Source organism: Nymphaea colorata, chromosome 3 (assembly GCF_008831285.2).
Source record: "Nymphaea colorata isolate Beijing-Zhang1983 chromosome 3, ASM883128v2, whole genome shotgun sequence".
Taxonomy (NCBI): domain Eukaryota; kingdom Viridiplantae; phylum Streptophyta; class Magnoliopsida; order Nymphaeales; family Nymphaeaceae; genus Nymphaea; species Nymphaea colorata.
In genome coordinates this window covers 26759262-26778431 of record NC_045140.1, presented here as the reverse complement: position 1 = coordinate 26778431, position 19170 = coordinate 26759262, and the positions used below count along the sequence as shown (strand labels likewise).

The 19170-nt window shown below is 42.1% G+C and overlaps 2 protein-coding genes across 2 annotated transcripts; both read left to right on the top strand.

The window, feature by feature from the left end:
* Nucleotides 1-7094: 7094 nt before the first annotated feature.
* On the top strand, nucleotides 7095-10470 carry LOC116250973 (aspartyl protease family protein At5g10770-like). The gene is made up of 2 exons (XM_031624998.2): nucleotides 7095-7309; nucleotides 9030-10470. Exons 1-2 carry the CDS (start codon nucleotides 7213-7215, stop codon nucleotides 10283-10285), a joined length of 1353 nt encoding a protein of 450 aa, XP_031480858.1. The 5' UTR covers nucleotides 7095-7212; the 3' UTR covers nucleotides 10286-10470.
* A 1533-nt stretch (nucleotides 10471-12003) lies between these two features.
* Nucleotides 12004-14558, top strand: LOC116251613 (uncharacterized). The gene is made up of 2 exons (XM_031625979.2): nucleotides 12004-13275; nucleotides 14100-14558. Exon 1 carries the CDS (start codon nucleotides 12046-12048, stop codon nucleotides 13213-13215), a length of 1170 nt encoding a protein of 389 aa, XP_031481839.1. The 5' UTR covers nucleotides 12004-12045; the 3' UTR covers nucleotides 13216-13275; nucleotides 14100-14558.
* The last annotated feature ends 4612 nt before the right edge of the window (nucleotides 14559-19170 follow it).

Genomic DNA, 19170 nt, shown 5'->3' with positions numbered 1-19170 from the left:
GAAGATCCCTCACAATCTTCGATACGGGACTAAATATCTGGGGTGTTACAATCCACCCCCCTTAAGGCACACGCGTCCGCGCGTGTGGGACCCTAGGTCCGAGTGTTGAAACTGCTCTGATACCATTATAACAACCCGACCCACTCCCGGGCTCGGGCCCCTGGTTCGACGGATCCCAACCCGCCCCCTAGCAATTTCGGTTCCAATCCTAAAAAAGCTAGGAACCAGGACAATCATCTCATTAAAGCCTCCCTTTATAAGCCCTTGAAGATCCCTCACAATCTTCGATACGGGACTAAATATCTGGGGTGTTACACCAACACATGATAATAAAACTTTTATAAAGGTTTACACAAGCTGGGTTGCGCAGATGCCCACTCTAGCTCCATGGTAGCTCTCTGATAAAGATAAGTGTTGACTGAAGGAAAGGAGAGATTCCCATCATGCAATCTGCAATCTTTTTCGTGAAAGAATCAAGCAGGAATTGCCATGCGTTGATGTCCAGCCACCAGATGTCGACACCATGCCAAACCAAAAAACTTTTGATGCACTTCTTTGTTTTCTTATTGTGCGGATGGTAGATTAAGTTAAACTGAAGGCTGTGAAATTTCAAATCATTGCTGTAGCGTGTCTCCTGAGATTACCCGATCTCGTCGCATTGAATATGACTTAGGGCGCATTGTGGTATGAGATTGTAGAATCTCAGATTCTAGAATTTCAAACCCTTTGAGTTCTAATAGATCCTTTCCTTGGTAGATACAAATATAAATGTAAACTTTGTATCTTGAAGTTTCAAGACAAGTTAAACTCTTCTCTTCTCTTAGTTGAGAAACAACCCGACCCACTCCCGGGCTCGGGCCCTTGGTTCGACGGAGCCCCCTAGCAATTTCGGTTCCAATCTTAAAAAAGCTAGGAACCAGGACAATCATCTCATTAAAGCCTCCCTTTATAAGCCCTTGAAGATCCCTCACAATCTTCGATACGGGACTAAATATCTGGGGTGTTACAATCCACCCCCCTTAAGGCACACGCGTCCGCGCGTGTGGGACCCTAGGTCCGAGTGTTGAAACTGCTCTGATACCATTATAACAACCCGACCCACTCCCGGGCTCGGGCCCCTGGTTCGACGGATCCCAACCCGCCCCCTAGCAATTTCGGTTCCAATCCTAAAAAAGCTAGGAACCAGGACAATCATCTCATTAAAGCCTCCCTTTATAAGCCCTTGAAGATCCCTCACAATCTTCGATACGGGACTAAATATCTGGGGTGTTACACCAACACATGATAATAAAACTTTTATAAAGGTTTACACAAGCTGGGTTGCGCAGATGCCCACTCTAGCTCCATGGTAGCTCTCTGATAAAGATAAGTGTTGACTGAAGGAAAGGAGAGATTCCCATCATGCAATCTGCAATCTTTTTCGTGAAAGAATCAAGCAGGAATTGCCATGCGTTGATGTCCAGCCACCAGATGTCGACACCATGCCAAACCAAAAAACTTTTGATGCACTTCTTTGTTTTCTTATTGTGCGGATGGTAGATTAAGTTAAACTGAAGGCTGTGAAATTTCAAATCATTGCTGTAGCGTGTCTCCTGAGATTACCCGATCTCGTCGCATTGAATATGACTTAGGGCGCATTGTGGTATGAGATTGTAGAATCTCAGATTCTAGAATTTCAAACCCTTTGAGTTCTAATAGATCCTTTCCTTGGTAGATACAAATATAAATGTAAACTTTGTATCTTGAAGTTTCAAGACAAGTTAAACTCTTCTCTTCTCTTAGTTGAGAAACAACCCGACCCACTCCCGGGCTCGGGCCCTTGGTTCGACGGAGCCCCCTAGCAATTTCGGTTCCAATCTTAAAAAAGCTAGGAACCAGGACAATCATCTCATTAAAGCCTCCCTTTATAAGCCCTTGAAGATCCCTCACAATCTTCGATACGGGACTAAATATCTGGGGTGTTACAATCCACCCCCCTTAAGGCACACGCGTCCGCGCGTGTGGGACCCTAGGTCCGAGTGTTGAAACTGCTCTGATACCATTATAACAACCCGACCCACTCCCGGGCTCGGGCCCCTGGTTCGACGGATCCCAACCCGCCCCCTAGCAATTTCGGTTCCAATCCTAAAAAAGCTAGGAACCAGGACAATCATCTCATTAAAGCCTCCCTTTATAAGCCCTTGAAGATCCCTCACAATCTTCGATACGGGACTAAATATCTGGGGTGTTACACCAACACATGATAATAAAACTTTTATAAAGGTTTACACAAGCTGGGTTGCGCAGATGCCCACTCTAGCTCCATGGTAGCTCTCTGATAAAGATAAGTGTTGACTGAAGGAAAGGAGAGATTCCCATCATGCAATCTGCAATCTTTTTCGTGAAAGAATCAAGCAGGAATTGCCATGCGTTGATGTCCAGCCACCAGATGTCGACACCATGCCAAACCAAAAAACTTTTGATGCACTTCTTTGTTTTCTTATTGTGCGGATGGTAGATTAAGTTAAACTGAAGGCTGTGAAATTTCAAATCATTGCTGTAGCGTGTCTCCTGAGATTACCCGATCTCGTCGCATTGAATATGACTTAGGGCGCATTGTGGTATGAGATTGTAGAATCTCAGATTCTAGAATTTCAAACCCTTTGAGTTCTAATAGATCCTTTCCTTGGTAGATACAAATATAAATGTAAACTTTGTATCTTGAAGTTTCAAGACAAGTTAAACTCTTCTCTTCTCTTAGTTGAGAAACAACCCGACCCACTCCCGGGCTCGGGCCCTTGGTTCGACGGAGCCCCCTAGCAATTTCGGTTCCAATCTTAAAAAAGCTAGGAACCAGGACAATCATCTCATTAAAGCCTCCCTTTATAAGCCCTTGAAGATCCCTCACAATCTTCGATACGGGACTAAATATCTGGGGTGTTACAATCCACCCCCCTTAAGGCACACGCGTCCGCGCGTGTGGGACCCTAGGTCCGAGTGTTGAAACTGCTCTGATACCATTATAACAACCCGACCCACTCCCGGGCTCGGGCCCCTGGTTCGACGGATCCCAACCCGCCCCCTAGCAATTTCGGTTCCAATCCTAAAAAAGCTAGGAACCAGGACAATCATCTCATTAAAGCCTCCCTTTATAAGCCCTTGAAGATCCCTCACAATCTTCGATACGGGACTAAATATCTGGGGTGTTACACCAACACATGATAATAAAACTTTTATAAAGGTTTACACAAGCTGGGTTGCGCAGATGCCCACTCTAGCTCCATGGTAGCTCTCTGATAAAGATAAGTGTTGACTGAAGGAAAGGAGAGATTCCCATCATGCAATCTGCAATCTTTTTCGTGAAAGAATCAAGCAGGAATTGCCATGCGTTGATGTCCAGCCACCAGATGTCGACACCATGCCAAACCAAAAAACTTTTGATGCACTTCTTTGTTTTCTTATTGTGCGGATGGTAGATTAAGTTAAACTGAAGGCTGTGAAATTTCAAATCATTGCTGTAGCGTGTCTCCTGAGATTACCCGATCTCGTCGCATTGAATATGACTTAGGGCGCATTGTGGTATGAGATTGTAGAATCTCAGATTCTAGAATTTCAAACCCTTTGAGTTCTAATAGATCCTTTCCTTGGTAGATACAAATATAAATGTAAACTTTGTATCTTGAAGTTTCAAGACAAGTTAAACTCTTCTCTTCTCTTAGTTGAGATTGATGGATTCACTAACGACGATCTTAAAACTACAGTTCTCAAATCAACGGTTTGAGAACTACAGATTTAAGGTGGTCCTCATCATTATACCCTCAAGTTCAAGACACAGAGTAATTAAATGCCCCCTTAGGATTAATGTGAAAGGTTTTCTGGCCAGAATCCACATTGTAGTATTGTAGATGCAGATTCCTATAGTTTGTTTGATAAAATCAGATATTTGGTTATTGCAAGCCATCATTCTTGGTGTATATATATATATGTTTGTGGTAGTTCAGGATTTGAATCTTATCAAACCAAATAGGTAGACCATATCTGCAAGGAACTGTAAAATTTTGTTTCTAAATATGAAACTTGGGCAGATTGGGGCAGAGTCAAACCCTGAAAACCACAGGAATCTTAACTTTAATACCCTGAAAGCTAACAAGAGAATAGCACCCAGTCCAATACCCACTAGCATATATATATATATATAGATAGAGAGAGAGCGAGAGAGAGAGAGAGAGAGAGAGAGAGGGAGGCCAAAAGAAGTCCCTCTTTCATGGATCTGCTTCGTCATTGGGCGAACGGAGCAAGTGCAAGTTGTCCTCAATAATTGAATATGGCGGCGATGAATTGTGGAAGAGGATGTGGACTAATTGTTGAAGGTGTAGGCCAAAAGGTGATTCCTTTTCAAAGTTTAGGCCACACCAATTGTGATCATGGAAGAAAGAGAATCAGTGGGTTTTCCTTCTTGTTTTATGTCATTCTCAAGCTTTCAACTACTTGTAATTAATGGCGATTGCAGATGGGTCTTCTGGTTTTAACCACCTTCTTGACAATATTTATCGTGTCTTACTCCTTTGCCCCATGTTTACAGAAAGACTGGCGTGTGGGCTTTATAAAATATCACCACCATCACCTTCAAACAACAGTATCAGCAGACAGAGTTAAGAACATCATGTGAGTATTTCATGAATATGTTCCAAAGCTCTAAATTCTCAAAATTAGCTTTTAATTAATAGATTCCGCTTTCATAAAATAAGGAAAATTGAAAAATATGTTACAGAAAAATCAATGGAGTAGGACAAATTGGCCGAATTGGATCATAGCGCTGCTGTCTACTAATGACATGAAAAAAGAAGTTGGGGAGTCTAAATCTCTGGACTGATTAATGTATTATATCCGTAGCTTAGGGTTTTATATAAACTGACAGTGTTCATGCTAACGTTGTGTTGCTGATTGAGTAAAACAAATTTTCTCTTTTTTCATAAAAATCCTTTTGGGCAACTAGTTTTTTTTTTTTTTTTTACCTTCTTCTTCTTATGTTCTAGTAATCAGCATTGGTTTCATAATAAGGATCATTTGCTACAAAACTATAGGGACCTTTCCCCTCCTGAGAAAATGCGCATAGTTTTTACTGAACAGATCATGATTCATGCACCGCCGACTGGAATAAGTTGTTGCTTGCGTTTCTGAATCTCTTAGCTTTGGCAGCAACTGCATGATAAGGAGAGCATATCTTAATAGAACTAAAATCAATTTCTGTACCCCACCTACAACTTGCAGCTTCATTGCTCTAAATGGCGACCGTTCATTCCTAAGATAAAAGTCCATTGTCACAAATATTGTTCTTGGAAAAATATCAACAAGGTTTTTCTTCCGTAATTTTTGGCGAAGTAGACTTATTGAAGAAAAATTTCAAGAAAAATCTTGACAACATAAAAATACTAACAAGTAGAAAAAAAGGAAAAGAAATGAGAAACTAATACAAATTGAAAAATCATAAAAGAATAGTAATTGAAAGAAATGATGAGATATTCAAAATATCGGCAAGATTTTTCTCGATATTTTCGTTTTGCTTGTTCTTTCTTGTAAATATAACTACATTTTCGAAAATCTCGTGTGAAAATAAACTATCCGACATTTTCTGTGAGGCCATGAATGGGAAGGTCACAAAAAATAGATGGCAATGGGGTTATGAATGATACCATAGTCTGCATGCCCATTTCCTCGAAGTAGTTGAGATGTAGCTTGCGGTGTTAATACCTTGGTGGTGAGAGTTTTACAGACCACAGAGTGGCATTTAAGGCTGTGAAATTGACTGCCTCCTGTTGCTCGCAGTTACCAGCAGGCAAATTTGATCCTTACTTTGCAGATTTACTCGCTACCAAATCAGATTCATGCTGCGAGGGTGAAGATGAATTCCGCAGTCCAGTTCCTACTATTTATCTGATGTTTTGCTGCATTCGACTATTCTAGATTAGATCTGAGGGTTTGGTTTTGCATGATGCCTGCTTTAAATTCATGGTTCTGGTAAACTGTAGATTTGAAAAGTATGGATCTTTATAAGATTTTTAATGCATTGACTGGAGTCAGATCAACTTGGTTTTTCCCAATATTCAATTACAAATTGATAATGTGATCCATGAGTGTTCGAACGAAGGATTTCAGAGTTTTGTTAGAACTAAAAAAATCTTACATCTCCAAAGCTAAATTTTCAAAATCTCATGAACGTGAATAACTTTGCAACTTGGTATATAATTTGTCTTGGCCGGCCGTGAAGGCATGCAGGCCCGGCCGTTTAAAATTAGCGGGCATGCCGGAAATCAGCCTGGCTAGTCGGCTAGTTAGGTTCATCTTCAAAAGGCATGTCCGGAAATCTGTGGAACCGTCAGAAACGACATGAATCTCGCGAAACGGATGAGCTTTGTTGTCGATCGATTACAAGCAGAATTTTTTGCGATCTTTGAAGAATCGTAGGATGGTGGTGCACTAGAGAAACTACCACAAACCGTTAATCTCTCTCCAGATTATTAATAATGATATGTATATTGGGTAAGATTGCAGATCAACTTACGAATTTTCAGGAATCCAAAATCGTTGAACTTTTAACCTTTGCAAAAAGTTTTAGTTATGAACCCGGCCGCCTGAGAGTAAATTCATCCGTACTAGAGATCACATCTGAAAGGATTGAATTAAAAAGAAAAAGACCTACAGAATTGAATCTTTCGAATGTAACTTTATAAAGTTTGTCCAATTCACTGCACAGTAATTGCAACGAATTGGTGGTAATTAACCAGACAGGTGACGCATCCATAATTAAGGGTGGACCATGCGAATAATGCGTGCATAAAATGGAAACTTTTTACTTGGAGAAGTCACGCGAGTGACGCGACCGCTTGTAAGAGAACAGGAGGAGCATTTCTTGACTGTTCCTCGCCTGATGTACTGCCGTAAAATTTGCCCGAGACTAGTGACCGTGGCCGTGAATTCTGGAGAATTTTTTTCTCTTTTCCTCTGATTTAATTATCCCATCGTTGTCACCCACCAAGGAGGTGATAATAACGGCCCCTCTCTGCCTTTCAATAATTTACTTAATACATCAGCAGTCCTCCATCTAACCACTGTTCTGCAAATTCACTCACACACTCTCTCTCCCCCTTTCGGGACAGCGGCTTTCTCCATACTTGGCTATATATACAGGAAACAACTGAGACTCAGAGACTGAATCTCTGTGGAGGCTCCACAATGGGTTTCACCTTCTTGTCTGTCTTCTTTCTTCTGCTCACAACAGCCTCCCCTCTCAGAGATTACCCCAAGGATCTCTGCTTGTCTGCTGCCCAAGGTGACTCTCTCTCTCTCTCTCTCTCTCACACACACACACACACACTCCCCTGTGTGCGTTTTATGCAATTGAGATCATGTATGGTCCTTTTCGAATGAACTCAGGTTCAAGTTTGGAGGAGAAGAACAAAGTCCTCTCTGAAGGGTACTGTCCCTTTTGTTATAGAATGCGTGATTCAGTAAATTAACTATAGATTTATGATCGATTATACAATTTTCAAGCACCTAAGGTGACCCACCGAATTCCATCCTCCTGTTTTTGTTTTCTGAGGCAATCTTTGACAGTTAGTTGCTGTCTACTGCGAGCCCCCATCTCCTGTCTCTCTTGTGAAGACGCATCCACTGTTCTTTCTTTCTATCATGGGCGTCACTGGCACTGCACCAGCTTGAACCATCCATGGCCTTTTCTCTCTCAATCCAATGGCTGGTGGGGTTGAGAGAGAGAGAAAGAGAGACAGAGAAAGGGAAGGAGAGGGAGATCGTACTACTTTTTAGCTAGCTCTTGCCATTGTTCACAGGGTTTCTGCAACCACAGCACTAATTGTTGGCATGTGCTGTGCCTTTCTCCCACCACATATTGTCATATTCCCGCCCTTCTCAAAAGCCTTCTTTATTGAATGGTTTTCATTTATTTCTTTTTGTTTGGTAGTTTTCTTTTATATATCCACCTACTTTAGCCCAACCCCTTAATACATGGATCAAGTGTTCATTTTTTTCTTTCTCTTCTAAGTTTTGGAGTCTTATCCTGATTGGCACCGAGGAATATTGATATAGTATAAGATTAAAGGTGCAGATTGGTTCTTATTTTCCTTATTTCTCTCCATTATTATTGGCCTTTTCTACCAACAGGGGTTTGGAAGGACACACCGACCGAACGATTTCATCTTTTTCATTCTTAGTTATATCCGTGAAGAGATACAAAACTCTATATATCATATTTGTATGGTAGAGGTCAAGTCCAAGTCCAAGCTCAATTATTTTTATGGGTCTATGATTACTTTTTCTGGATGTTATTATGTTATTCTTTTTTTATTTACTACTATTGTTATCATATTAAGACATTCCTTCTTGTACTTATTCTCATATTAGTGACTTTGCTTGCTTAAGGAGTGAAAGGAAAATAAGGGGTGTTTGGGTGGTACTGTTTTTGCAATATTTGGGTGTCAATTCTCATATTAGTTTTTACAAAATTGAGTTAGAAAGAAAAGGGTGTCACCCTCCAAACTTTTCAGTTTGCATGTTACCCATCCTTCCTCTTTCTCTCTCTTCATTCAAAGTGGTGCCGTCGGCGCAGTTAAATTGTTTCTCCGGGTAAAAAAAACTTTTCTTCGTAAATCATTTTCTCTGAATGATCTTTTTATCTTTCTATTCTCAATCAAATAATTCTTCCAATAAAGTGAAATCAGCGTTAATCTAGCAGTGGATACCGATAAGGACAAAAGAGATTAGAATTGACAATATCTTTGTTCTCAATCAAATAATTCTTACAATACGGTGAAATCAGCCTTAATCTAACGGTGGATGACGAGAAGGACGAAGGAGATTAGAATTGATAGGTTTGATGTTAGAAGATGAGCTAAAATTTAACCGGCGACCGAGAGGCTTCCCTTGAAAAGAAAAAGGAGAAATCTTATTCTTTCACTATACAGTTGGATTCCTACGCTTTTCTCCCTTCTGGCTAGTTACAGACGAGTAGGACCGTGAAAATTTTCATTTTGCAGGCCGCGGACGTTCCTCCAACGGCACCGGCATCCGCCTCCCTCTGCACCACGTGAACGGGCCATGTTCGCCGGTGAACTACCCGCCGGTGAGGTTCGAGGACACCGTCAGGCAGGACGAAGCCCGTGTCCGGTACCTCCTCTCCAGACTGAGCGGGACGCGCAGCTTCCCCCAGCCGGACGCCTTCGGCGTGCCGGTCGAGTCCGGCGGCAAGGTGGGCACCGGCAACTTCGTGGTGGGCGTCGGCCTGGGCACCCCTGCGAAGGACTACGTCATGATCGCCGACACCGGCAGCACCTTCACGTGGCTCCAGTGCCAGCCTTGCACACAGTACTGTCACGCTCAAGCGGGTCCCGTCTACGACCCCTCCTCTTCCTCTACCTACGCATCCGTATCTTGCGGTGACGACGCGTGCACCGGCCTCCAAGAAGCTACGCTCAACCCTTCCGGCTGCTCCTCCCAAAACAAGTGCGAATACGAGGCCAGCTACGGCGACCGGTCGCTTTCCATCGGCTTCGTCAGTAGAGATACGCTCTCCGTCGGTTCTGAGTCGCTGCCCGGCTTCTTATACGGCTGCGGCCAGCTGAATCAGGGCCTCTTCGGGCAGACTGCCGGAATTATCGGCCTCAGCCGCGACAAGTACTCACTGTTTGCGCAGCTCGGCTCAAAATACGGCAACGTGTTCTCGTACTGCCTTCCTACGCCTTCCTCTACCGGCACGCTCTCCTTCGGTGCGGGTGTGGATGACCAGTCTGCGTATCAATTCACTCCCATGCGCTCCAGCTCCAGAGATCAGTCTCTGTATTTCCTACAACTGACCGGTATAAGCGTCGCCGGGGAGTCGCTGCCGGTATCTACGGCGGAGTATACGCGCCAGCCTACGCTGATCGATTCGGGTACCGTCATCACGCGCTTGCCGGACACCGTGTATGCGGCGCTGAGAGATGCGTTTGTGAAGCAGACCGCCGGCTACCCGAAGGCCCAAGCTTTCTCTTTGCTGGACACATGCCTGCAGGCCAAGGCCAAGGACGTGGCGGTGCCGGAGGTGGTGATGCACTTCGAGGGCGGTTCGGAGCTGAAGCTGGAGGCGTGGAACGTGCTGATGGACGTGGGGGACGGCCAGTCGTGCTTGGCCTTCGCCGGAACCTCCATGAGCGAAGGGGTGGCGATTATCGGCAACCGCCAGCAGCAGAAGACGACGGTTGTCTATGACGTCTCTAACTCCAGGATCGGCTTCGCTAATGGCGGGTGCAGCTAAGAACCGCGCTGCATCCGGAAGCGAATTAGAAGGAAGGATTTGTGTGGGTAATGAACTAGTAGTAGGAAGATCTGGTAAGGGAAGACGATCAAAATGTAGGTCTTGATCGATGGTAGTGCCAGATGAACGCTTCCATGTACACACACATAACTTTTCAAATAATTGATAAGTACAGTTTGTATTGATTTGTAGCAGCGGAGCTGCTCCGGTTTGCGGAAGGGTGTAAAGCCTTGGTGAAGAGGAAGAAGTAAAATCAGAACCACCAATTTACAGGCAGTAACAACAACTCTTCCTTAATTTGATCATGGTAACGATATTGGAGTTTAGATAAGGAGCAGAGCTGTTACTGGATATTAAATTATGAAATTTCTGGTTCTGAATGGTGGCACAGCGTGAACTGTTCAAAATCTTAAGTTACTTACATTTGATTACAATTATATGATGTGAAAGTTGTTTTCTATTAAAAAAATGTACTTCACATACATTAACATGTGTAATATTTGATAGACAAACATATGGAAATAGTGTTTTCATTAAATTAATGTCATACTATCATACTTGCCAAAACTCAAACAATTGGATATGAGAGGGAATGTATGATCAGGTATTGGTCATGTGGGCATGGAGTTATCAATTCTTGAATTCGGAAGTAGAAAGATACAAAATTAAATCCCAATTTTAATATGTCAATAGATTGAGATGTCTATTAGGTGTTGGTTTATCTCTTGTGGTAAGAAGATTTTGTTGGGCGCGCGTGTGGGACCTTTAGTCAGAGTGTTGAAACTGTTCTGATACCACTATAACAACCCAACCTATTCATGAGCTCGGGCCCTTGGTTCGGCGAATCCCAACCTGCCTCCTAACAGTTTCAGCTCTAACATCGAAAAAGCTAAGAACCATGACGCCTTTTATAAACCCTTAAAGATTCCTTACAATCTTAAATATGAGACTAAACATTTGAAAAATTACATTCACTAACTTGAAAAATAAAACCCACTTAGCCATTTGAAGCTTAATTGGCACCTTAATTTGGTTACTTAAGGAAAAGTTTGGTAACATGAACACTGCATTCTGAAATGAATCTTTCTCTTTGTCTTTAGAATCTAGGGTTTATCGGTTTACTTAGGGATAGACGGATAGACGATGTTTCAGTTGGACAAACTTCTTTAAACCCTTTGAGGTGTTTACTTATATGTTATGAATAAAAATGAACAAAATATATGAATAAAAATGAACAAAATATATCTAATGAAAGATTCCTCTCCTTAGAAGGATAAAAGTGAAACGTGAAGAAATTTCATCCTTCAAAATTACTAAAATCTTCTATCTGATAAAACATAGAAACATGTTGACGACATAAGATGGAAATGCCAAATCCATAATTGTATATATCTGTCAAAATACTCTAAATTAGTGAACAAAATCAGAAAAATTTTGTTTAGGATATTATTTATTTTTCAATTCTTTAAGATTCCGATAAATTTAGTTAACATGGTCAATGTATATCATTATAGCTACTTTGTTTTAAACGCAAATTTAGTTTGGTGAATTGGTAGTGCCTAAAAATTTGAAAAAGAAGGACATTTGGAGGAAAATACTGGTTTCTTTTCAAGCGATGGATGGGAACATCTGAGTCGGATCCGAACTTTGAAAAACAGATCCGACCCGATTCTTACCGCCCGAGGTTTGGGGTTTGGCTTCTAAAAAGGGTTTATGGGGAGGAAGGATGTCACGGCCGTGGAGTCTCTCTCTCCCCCAATATGAAGGAGGAAAACGAAGAGCCGAGGATGAAGGGTTCGGTGTCGTCGCCGTCGCCGTCGCCCGCGCTGGAGAAGAAGAAGAAGAAGAAGAAGAAGGAGAAGGAAGGGGAGAGGGAGGAGAAGGAGGATAAGAAGGACCTCAAGGCACTGATACACGAGCACTCCCTCTTCTTCGATCGGCTGGTGGAGCTCATCCCCGCCAGGTTCTACCTCCCCCACGACGACGGCGCAGGCAAGGTGTGGTTCCATGGGCTTAGCAAGGATGCCAAGGCTTCCTGCAAAAAGCAATCGAGGGAGAACCTAAGGATGGCTCGCAGGCAGCGCCTCGAGGCCTCTCCTTCCTCCTCCTCCGTCTCCACCCTCGAACTCCTCAAGAAGTCAATCATCGACAAGAAATCAACCACCGAGAGGGAAAGGGGGGGAGATTCGGACGCCGCTCCTCTGCCCTTCACCTCCAACGGTGACGACGAGCGCAACGACGGCGGTTCCGTGACGTATGAAGAGTTGCGCCAACGTCTGCACCAGAGAATAGAGGAGCTCAGAGGGAATCGCAACACGAGGGATCCCGCCGCCGGAGGTAAGAAGGGAAAGGGGGGTAAAAACCAGCAGAAGAACCAGAAGCGAGGGGATTTGGGGAAAGGAGAACGGGAGATGAATGCTGGATCTGTGGAGAAGAAACCGACTGAGAAGAAGGCCGAGGAGTCGGTAGGGGAGTTGTCGTTCGGTCAAGTGAAGATCGCCGGCGAACTAGTCGGTAAAAAGGGGAAAAAGAGAAAGGGCTCCAAGGTTCAGGAACTCGAAAGGGCGAAGAGACTAAAGCAGGCTATGGATGATCCGGAGAAAGGCGCTCGTGTCTCCAAAAGGCATTCATGGAGCGCCGCCTTAAGCAGGGCTGAGGGCGTCAAAGTTCACGATGACCCGAGATTGCTGAAGCAAAGTATCAAAAAGGAGAAGAGGAGGCAGCAGAAGAGTGCGAAGAAGTGGAAGGAGAGGATGGAAGTCGTAGAGAAGAACAAGGCGGCTAAGCAGCAGACTCGTTCAGGGCACATAGCAGAGCGTGCTCGAGAGAAGAAGATGCGCCGGATTGCTAAGAGGGAAAAGAAGCTTATGAGGCCAGGCTTCGAGGGTCGGAAGAATGGTTTCATCAATGAGACATCAACGTCAGGGTAACGCAATTGGGTAGAGGAAGCATCGTTTTCTGATTGGTATGGGACACTCAAAATTGTGGAGGTACCGGGAACCCTCTGGCATGAAAATGTTGTGGAGTATATTTTTTTAGTTTACATGCTAAAGTTTAAATTGCGCATAAGATTCAGAAGATTGGTATTTCATGTTTGCATCCGTCGAGAATTTTGATATATGACTTTTCGCTTGGTTATTGTTATTGAACACTTTGCTTATGCTTTTGATGTCAAATGTTCAGAAATTAAGAAGTAGCAGGTTAAATGCTATATACTTGCATTGAAGGTCAGAATTATGAACTTGAAAATTTCGTGTTAGAAAGATTTTTTTTATTGTCAAATTTGCTGTATTAGCATTCATCTTCCGCTTGTAATATTGTGGAATCAGAATTCCATGCAGTGAATGGAGAAGAGGGATTCCTTTTGCTTGCAAAGCTAAGAAATCATTCTAATGGTCTCAATTTGTTTCCTACTGCAACAGTGAAGTAATTGTTATTCCTCTTACTTTAGTAAATTGTTATGCAGCCCTCATTTTTATATTCCATAAAATCAGTGACCGGTTAAGCAGGCTTCTTGAATTGCAAATTGTGTGTTATGAGAAAAATTTAGAACCAGTGAAAGGCAGTTTCCTTCTTTGAAATATAGGTGTTTTTACTGCAAGCTGTCACAGTCACGACCTCAGTTTTTCCTTTCATGGAAGCTAAAACTGTTAAAGTTTGTGGCCTCAGCATTTTGGTGAAAAAATCACCCTCTAGTTAGTGTGCATACATGTTATTGCCCAGCATTGGTGTGAACATGGGGATGTATATGTTTATTGAAAATCCTCCTTGGCCACTAAACTACATACATTTTGGGCATGGTTATTCACTGCAGGAGCAACAGCAGCGGTGCCATATCGGCAATGAAAAGCCTGTTTGTGGATCTTCAAATAGTATGGACTTCGAACTAAGACCATAGCTGCTAAAGTGGGTCGTCGAGAGATAATTAAGATTGACACTAACAGCTGAAAATTCTGTTACCTTCAAAACAACAAATTTGAAACACCGAGTAATTGCTTAATCAGTGTTTATTGGGCCTATGGCTTCTAATCTCCTTGGCCTCTCCTCTGTTTAGAAATGAAGGATTCATAAAAAGGTGAGCCCTTTACGAAGGTCAGCAGCACAATATATCAAATGGGATAAAATGGATAAAGGTAAGACTTTGAAAGTGGAAGTTGAATGAAAAATCCAAGGTGACTCGACATATGGCGCTGTAATCCACAGTTTGTATGATCTTTACTTACAAGTGGACATGACTTTTATGGAGTCTATATCATTCTTCCGATTTCATATTGACTACCTTGCAATAAAGCTGCTAAAATCTGAAGCTTGTAAATTGTTTAAGTCGTCGATGCAATCTCTCTTTCATTTTTGGATGGTTTAAGTTGTTCTACTATTTACAATGCTATGCTTTAAAACTTTTACTTATCTCTACGTTAAAATAAGAAATGTGTGGTTGAAGTTAGGTTCCTGACTGAGCAAATTTTACTTGTTACTTGATTCCCAGAGGCTTTAGATAAAATTCAGAATAAATTTCTTCCCTGCAATTTGATAAAATTTCCTCTGACATGTGAAATTATTGAGTTCCTGATATTTTAAACTAGATTATTTTATGCAATAGATATGTATGAGCTGCTTTATTGTCTCCAGTTCAAAAGATAGCAAAACAGGTGGTCTACTTTGTTCTACATGAACAGGCACGATGTTAGATAATTGTGATTAATGTCAAAGAATGAAATTCTTGCGCTTCTAATAAGCCCTTGTTTCCTAACATCCGCCTTGAGCGTTGGCTGGCTCACTCTCTGGCTTCAGTAAAATGAGTGTCTGCAGAATATTACTCTTCATTTTCTCTATAACCTTGGATGTGTAGGAATCCTTTAATTGTTGAAAACAAAAGGGATCTAAACTCCAGCATGTATCACGATTTGGAAATTGGAATACCTTGGGTAGAAGTCCTGTGGAATTAATATGTGATTTTAGCATTATGGGTATTTTAGGAGGATGACTTGGTTTTTGGGAAGAAATTGTCCTTGAGTTCTTTCAAGCTTGTAGCTGTGTTAAAAGTCTCAGTTTTAACAGTATCCTTGGGGTTTTTAATGTGGAGATGAGGAATAGGTAAATTTTTTCTTGCAAAGCGGTAGAGAAATGTTCAACATTGATTGGTTTACTCGCACACTTTGTATATCCCAGAACCCTGCATGATCTGCCCTTCTAAAAACAGTTATTCGTTACGCAGCCCCTTGCTACGGGAGATTTCCTTGTTTTCCTCTGCATCTCGTTCTCATTTACCGAGAATTTGAAGTTGAATCCACCATTTGGTCCTGGGGTAGAGTGGAAGATATACTCTCCAATGAACATTAGAAAGTCTCTCTCGCTCGATTGATTGGACTTGGGAACTCATCGAGTTTTAGCGCACCCCTGTGTTGCACGTAAAAACAAATGCTTTTGTGGTTCATTTGAACGCGTGTATCAACTTTGTTCGATTTATCAAATAAAACATTTGGTTGAACAACTTAATCATCTAGATTAAAGGCTGTTGAACAAGCCTCAGATCTGAATTACGTCTCTCTCTAAACACCTTCGTTATTAGAGAAAAAAAGAAGTTTTTAACGTTGACCAGAACATAATCTCCATTATGACCATCTTACCATCAGAATGGGGGTGATAAAATGGTGCAATGATACATGAGCTCATCTTGGTCCAAGGCCTTTCTGTTTAGCAAAACAAATGAGCACAATTGGCTTACCTGGGGTGGTACTCGGCTGTGTCCTGTTCATGACCAGAAAGTATTTGACAGGCATTTTAAAAGCATAAAATGTCTACGAGCATTTCAGTATTGGGTAAATAGGCTTGTGAAAGTGGTTTTGTCCGTGAGATTTTCAACGCCTATAGATACTTCTAATTCATATAGAATGCTTTTATATCAACTTGGTGGACCTTTTCCCAACTATTTCTATCTTGATTGTTGGGATATTATAAGCGAGGACCTCACTGCTGCAGTGTAAGATTTCTTCAGGAAGGGAAAACTGGTTGTTGCCAAAATAATACCATGATTTGCATTGTTGCCAAAACGGAGAACACCAAGAAAGTCAATGACCATAGGCCCATTTCGTTATGCAATACAGTTTATAAGATTATTGTAAAGGTGATGGTTTAGAGGATGCAAGATGTTACTAGGAGGATCTTTAAGCCGAACCAAGCTACTTTCTGTAAAGGCAGACAAATCCAAGGCAACATTATGTGGGTGAATGAGATTATCAATATAGAAGAGTTTTGTTAAAAGAGGGGGTGTTGTATATCTAAAGCTTATGATAGAGTCTCCTGGGATTTTTTTTTGAAGAACAGTATGCTTTTCCTAGATTTCATCCAAGGTGGGTCCAGAAGGTAATGAAATGCGTTTCAACAGTTATATATGAGGTGACAGCTAATGTTATTTTGGGAGACAAATTTGAGGGAAAAGGGGTCTCCAGCAGGGAGATCGGATGTCTCCTTATTTGTTTATAAATAATTGTGAAGGTGCTTAATTGCAGATTGAAGTTAGAAGTCAGGCGGAAGAGAATTCAGATTCCTTGAATCTGTTGGGTAAGACATGAGGAATACTCTATCATGTAGGCTGATGACAGTTTTTCTTATTGCCAAAGCTTCCAAGAGGTCTATTATCTTCGTTAAAATGGTCTTGGAGGATTTTGAAAGACTTACAAGTATAAATGTAATCAAAGACCAATATGAAATATTTATATAGAAGACTTCAGGCTGTTCTGCTAGATAGCTTAATTCTCTGCTTCGATGGCAGGTGGGCTCCTTGCCAACGACATATCTTGATGTCCATTTATTTGTTGGCCAGCTTACAGAGGCTCTTTGCTTGCCTCTTATCTCCAAAATAGAGAATAAACTGGCTGGTGGGAAAAAGCTAAAACTTGTCTTTCGCAGGTGGATCTTGCTTAATTAGATGTGTGTTGATGACTGTTCCTTATTACTGGATGATGGTTTTCAAGCTGTCTGTCACCTTATGTAAAAATTGAGCAATATTTTATGTACTTTTTATGGAATGAGGAGGAGAATGTTGGACATATGCACCTTGTTAGTTGGAACAGAATCTGCTTACCTCAAGAAGAAGGTGGAGTGGGCTTCAAAAGAGTTGAGTTAATTAATAGAGCTCTTCTTGCTAGCTGATGTTGCAAGCTTCGGCAAAATGAAGGGCTATGGGCTAACCTATTCAAAGAAATACCTCCATAGACACAGTTTATGGGTTGTTAAAAGAACCCTCAGATGCAGCTGGGGGTGGAAAGGTGTTGTATGGGGATGGGCCTGGATGCAGGATAAACTGGAAATATGCAGTTGGTAACGGTGAGAGAGTTAGATGTTGGACCGATAGATGGGACAATCAGGTGAGATCACTCAACGTTAGAGGGGCTTAGTATGCCATCATCTAGAAGCAATTAAAACTGGCAATCAAGGAGATGGTGAGGAAGATAAATGTGGATGGTACTCAGGATGTTTTGCAGAGCTTTAGGTCTGAACTGAAAAGAATGAGACAGTAATTCAGAGGATAAGCTGGTATAGAAAGAAAATGGCAAGGATGAATTTTCAGCTGGAGTGACTTGGGCCAAATTTACAATCCAGCATCAAAAGGACAGGTGGAGAAAGGATGTTTGGAAAGGGCAGACACCTGCCAAGGGTTGCTGGTATACTTGTATTGCCTGCGAAGACCAACTCCCGACCTTAGACATGCTGCTGCAACGGCAAGGTATTCAGGTTGCTAACAGATGCGTCTTGTGTGGCAGCATTACGGAGTCAAACCTTCACATTCTCATTGGGTGCAGTCTGGTGAAAGAAACATGGAGATGGGTGACTGCAGAGTTTGGTGTCACCAAATTCCCACAAAAAAGATATTGTACATGAAGTGAGGAGGTGGATGCAGGCAAAAAATGAGGGAGATTGGGGTTTTAAATGCTGGAAAATAACATTTCTGATTATCTGTTGTCGTATTTGGTGGTACCGAAACATATGTATTAATGATGGTCACACACCTCTAGGGTTCAAATTTCACAACGATGTCTGCAAGCCTGCATTGAAGCTTTTGACAGTATTAAATGGTCAACGGAGATGGCAAGCAACGCGTGGATTTGAAAGAGCACACGACTGTTTTGAAAACAAAAGGAAGGGTAGAGACATAGATTGATACATCAATGTACTACTGTCCGTTGTTGCAGGAAATCGAAGGCAGCAGGTCTGACCTATGCTGGTGACGGTCAAAGCTTGGAGTGGCAGGTGCGGTGGACGCCAAAGGGAGGCCTCATGAAGCAGAATGGGTGGTTCTGCAGAGAATTCGCAGCTTCCACAAGGAATATGGTGACAAAGTATATGTCATATCCCCAAATGGAGACTGGATTTAGGAAAACTAGACAAATGGTTGAAGGTAGAAGATTGCCAAGTGAGCAGACAAGAAGGTTATGTGCAGCTAAGGGGAACATCAATGCCGAAAGGTGCTTGTGGTAACTGAACTGGGATCCTTTTTACAAGAACATATGAAGCTGTTGAATGACTTTTTTGTGGAGATGGCTAACACCTAACTGCAGATACGGTCTCCTTTTGGTTGTGGAACATAATTTTTGGAAGGGTTGGACCAATCCTTTAGTTTTCCTGAATAGCTAAGGTATGATATCCGACCTTTGCTTCTGTAAAAAGTCGGGGGCTTTAACCCCGGCATGCTTTTGACTTCAACTTGGTGGGCCGTTCAGTGTGCAAGGTTTAACTGGGTCAGTATAAAAGCCTTCAAGTTGAAGGAGCTCTACAGTTCGACACCTGAAGTTTTCATCTTTTGCCGTAGAACCAGGGTATGAGCAAAGCAGTTAATAGTCTGTAACGACCACACTAAGACATATTCTAAACATATGCCTCATGAA

Coding starts and splice junctions, on each gene's coding strand:
- LOC116250973 (XM_031624998.2), top strand. CDS start 7,213: ATGGGTTTCACCTTCTTGTCTGTCTTCTTTCTTCTGCTCACAACAGCC. Junction 7,310..9,029: donor CTGCTTGTCTGCTGCCCAAG/GTGACTCTCTCT, acceptor TTCATTTTGCAG/GCCGCGGACGTTCCTCCAAC.
- LOC116251613 (XM_031625979.2), top strand. CDS start 12,046: ATGAAGGAGGAAAACGAAGAGCCGAGGATGAAGGGTTCGGTGTCGTCG.